The 4,193-nt window shown below is 37.6% G+C and overlaps 1 protein-coding gene across 1 annotated transcript; it reads left to right on the forward strand.

The window, feature by feature from the left end:
• Nucleotides 1–3,076: 3,076 nt before the first annotated feature.
• On the forward strand, nt 3,077–3,493 carry LOC127096305 (phosphoenolpyruvate carboxylase 2-like). Its single transcript, XM_051034891.1, has one exon. The coding sequence runs from the start codon at nt 3,077–3,079 to the stop codon at nt 3,491–3,493; it is 417 nt and encodes a 138-aa protein (XP_050890848.1).
• The last annotated feature ends 700 nt before the right edge of the window (nt 3,494–4,193 follow it).

Raw genomic sequence — 4,193 nt, forward strand, 5'->3', positions numbered from 1 at the left:
TGGGGGGAAATTGAAAACATCAACAAGTTTATTTATTTTGGTGTGATTCTTGACCCTAGATACAAGTTAGGATATGTAGAGTGGTGTTTTAATGATATGTATAATGGCGAGTCGGTGCCTTTTACTAATATGATTAATGTGATAAAAAAAGGAGTTGTTTAAACTATTCAATTGGTACAAGGGTATACATGAAAAGCAACATGGACCCTCTACTAGTCCTAATGAGGGTGGTTCATTTGGTGATGGTGTTCCTAATGTTGAAGTTCCATCTCATTTTGCAAGGGTTGAAGCTTTTAAAGAGCACCTTAAACAAAAAGATTCAATAGATAAAAAAATGATCTTGAGAGGTATCTAGATGATAATTGTGCCGATGATTTTAACTTTGACGTCCTTATGTGGTGGAAACAAAACTCTTGTAGATACCCTATTTTATCAAAAATGGTGAAGGATGTTTTAGCTAGTCCAGTATCCACTGTCGCTTATGAAAGCACGTTTAGTACCGGGGGCAGAGTTCTAGACACATATAGAAGTTCACTAACCCCTGAAATGGCAGAGGCTTTGATTTGTGCACAGGACTGGTTGAAACCTACACTTAGTCAATTCAAGGACTTGAATATAAATGAAGAATTTGAGTTGTCTGCCACTATTGTTTCAGGTATGTAAATATTTGTGTTGATTCTAAGTGTTGGCAGCAATTTTGGTAAAACAAAGAGTGTTCACAAGATGTCATGTGTGATGTCTTAACATAATATATCCTATGTACCTGCTGGAGTTCAAGAACATGTGCATGCAGGATTGGTTCAGAATGCCACTTACAATGCTAAGGCGTCTGATATTGGATGTACCTGCTGGAGCTTAATTGGAAGACATGTTCATGCAAGATTGTTTCATATGACATACACAATGTCATGGTATCTGATATGGCTGTACCTGCTATAAAAAGAAATTGGATTATGCAGGATTTTTCCAGATGTCAGACCCGATGTCATGACATCCTGTACACAGAACATTCAGTATGAATGTCTGGTGTTTTGTGATTGCACAATTAATGGCAATCATTGGTTGATTGAAGATATGGCTAGCTGGCGCATTCTTTCAGGGATTTCAACCAGATTTGTTTATTTTCCAGGAAGATCTTTACAGTTGTTTTAAAAAGATTTGATTGGAAAATAGATTTAGGGTTTTCAAGATGTCCAAGCCTAGAAGACTCAATCAGAAGATTTGGTGAATATATTTGGTGAATATACAGTTCCCAAATATGGAGATCTTTTAGGAAATAAAAGATTGAAGACCTTGATTGTAGCAGAAGAATTCTGCCAGCTCTGTAACAGCAAAGGAAAGATTTGCTGCAATTTCTGAAGGCCCAAATCCAGTTGGGTGGTTAGGTTATAAATAGCAGTTTGTAACCTAGGTTTTGTAAGCCTCAAACAATGTAAAAATTAGGGGTATGTGTGAGGTAAACCTCCCAACCTGTGGGAAGGTTACCAGGTGTTTCTCAGTGCTTGAAAGCATGAGATTATTTGTAACTCAAAGCCTGTAGGCAAGAGTTGTTATGTTCTTGAACGAAGCTGTGAAGCATGTTCAAGTTGTTTAAACATTACATTGTAATTATAGTGATAGGAATGGAAACTGGAGGTTTCTATCTAGGAGTTCCTAGGTATAGATTGCATTGGGTAGGGATTAAGTGAAGAGTTGTAAACGGGGGAGTTTAACTCTGAATTAATACTGCTAATAGTGGATCTTCTTCCTGGCTTGGTATGCCCCCAGAGTAGGTAATGTTGTACCGAACTGGGTTAACAATTACTGGTGTTTTTACCTTCTGCATACTATATTCTGTCTGTTATAACTCAGTCTGGTGTTAGTCTGTTTATGAAGGGAATAACAGACCTGACACATAGCCTGCAGTCTGAATGCAAAACAGAATGTTATGACATTCATAATTGACTGCTAATACTGATGTATAGACTGATTGGTCTGTTACAGTTCAACCATCTGTAATGTTGGAACAGGTGATGTTCAAATCAATGTTGAGACATCATGCTGATAACTGGGCAGGATCAATAAACATAAGTGTTATGTTTGATCTCTAATGTGTCTTTGTACTAGGTGGACAAAACTGGATGTTCTTCTGTCCATGGTGGTATAGTAGCAGATGTCATGACATCTGTGACTGTGTGCACTGGGTTTTAATTTTTATAACTGTCTTGCTGTATTAGTAACAATGTTGGATCAGATGTCATGACTTCGTGTAGAACATTTGAACTCTGACTATACCAGAATTTCAATTTGAGTATGAGTATTTAGTGTATTAATGTATTGGCTTTGGTTTTGATTTAATTATTTGATTTCTGTTTAATTTTATGCAGAATTTGGTGGTCCCTCTACTAGTGGATCAACATCTGGTGATGGATCTGATGCTGTTGGAAACGGAAATGAACCAGTTGCTGGTTCATCTCAATCACATACTTGATGATGGTTGTGGTTTTTGTATTTTTTTCATTTGATTTACTTATATCTATGTTTTTTACATGTATTAATATATATTTGTGTTTCGTTTCAGTTTGTTTTTTGGAGTCATTTGTGAAAATGACCTTATTTTGGGCTACTGATTATTTTGATGATGGTTGTGGTTTTTGTTTTTTTTTTCATTTGATTTACTTCTATCTATGTTTTTTACATGTATTAATATATTTTTGTGTTTCGTTTCAGTTTGTTTTTTGGAGTCATTTGTGAAAATGTCCTTATTTTGGGCTACTGATTATTATGGATAATCAACTTATCTATCAGCTAATATCCTCAACAGTTATTTTTTTTGTGATAATATATCAACCAATATCCTCACATGAAGGTATGATGCTTTGTTGTTGGAACGATTCCTTGACATTCTTCAGGATTTGCATGGCGAAGATATCAGACAAACTGTAATTTCTGTTAAATCTTTCTTTTTATGAACTTGTGGCTAAGATTTTTTTTGTGATTTGAATGATTTGATGGTTGATAGGTTCAAGATTGTTATGAGTTATCGGCAGAGTATGAAGGGGAGCATAAGCCGGAGAAGCTAGAGGAGCTTGGGAATATGTTGATTGGTCTTGATGCTGGAGATTCAATTGTTATAGCGAAATCGTTTTCTCACATGCTTAATTTGGCGAATTTGGCGGAGGAAGTTCAGATTGCGTATAGGAGGAGGATTAAGTTGTGGAAGAAAGGTGATTTTGGTGATGAAAATTCTGCGATAAATGAGTCTGATATTGAAGAGACTTTTAAGAGGCTTGTGACTGAGCTTAACAAGAGTCCTGAAGAGGTTTTTGATGCTTTGAAGAATCAGACTGTGGATCTAGTTTTAACTGCTCATCCTACGCAGTCGATTCGTCGATCTTTGCTGCAAAAGCATGGAAGGTTTGTACTGTTTATGGAATTGTGGATTACTGCATATTATGCTGAAAATGATCACAATGAATTTGAAAACAGGTTATCACAGAAGAGCGCGACATAGCTCTCAACAAAGTCCGACCTAAAATGCTTGGCACTGCAAAAATGGCATGTGGCTTGAACCATTATAATTGTTCTTTGTTTCTTCTATTATGTTACTGTCATACCCCAAAATTTGCTTATTAATACTTTCAACAGAGGTCTATTAATTTTTCAAAGGAACAAATATCCAGCGCACAGGCTACCAAATCCAGAAGATGACCTGAACCGTCGTGCTCGCTAGGCGAGCGAAACCTTCGCTAGGCGAAGCCCACGCTTTCTCCTTCGCCCCAGCGAACCTTGTTGATTTTGCTACTGGAATGCTCGCTACCTGCTCGCTAGCTGCTCGCCCAGCGAGTAAGTACTAGCTACGCTTTTATCCAAGTCTGGGAATATTCGCTGGAACACTCGCTGAGTGTTCGCCTAGCGAAGCCTTCGCTAGCTCACTCGCCTAGCGAAGCTTGCGGATATACAAAAATTCTGGGCCTGAATTGCCTTCAGTTTGAGCCCACCAAGACATAAAAAATCAGCTATAACCTCTAGAACTTCATTTGAAAAAGGAGACAACGGGAAATCATAAAAACAAGGGAGAAAACCCTAGAAGCTAATTCAGAGAACTCATCTGCACAAAGGTTACCTCCACCAACCCTATTAGGCATAAACCCTAACATTGCCCTGCAAACCCAACGGTGCAAATTCAATTTCATCCGATCCCTCCAATCAAG

Source organism: Lathyrus oleraceus, chromosome 6, assembly GCF_024323335.1.
Source record: "Lathyrus oleraceus cultivar Zhongwan6 chromosome 6, CAAS_Psat_ZW6_1.0, whole genome shotgun sequence".
Taxonomy (NCBI): domain Eukaryota; kingdom Viridiplantae; phylum Streptophyta; class Magnoliopsida; order Fabales; family Fabaceae; genus Lathyrus; species Lathyrus oleraceus.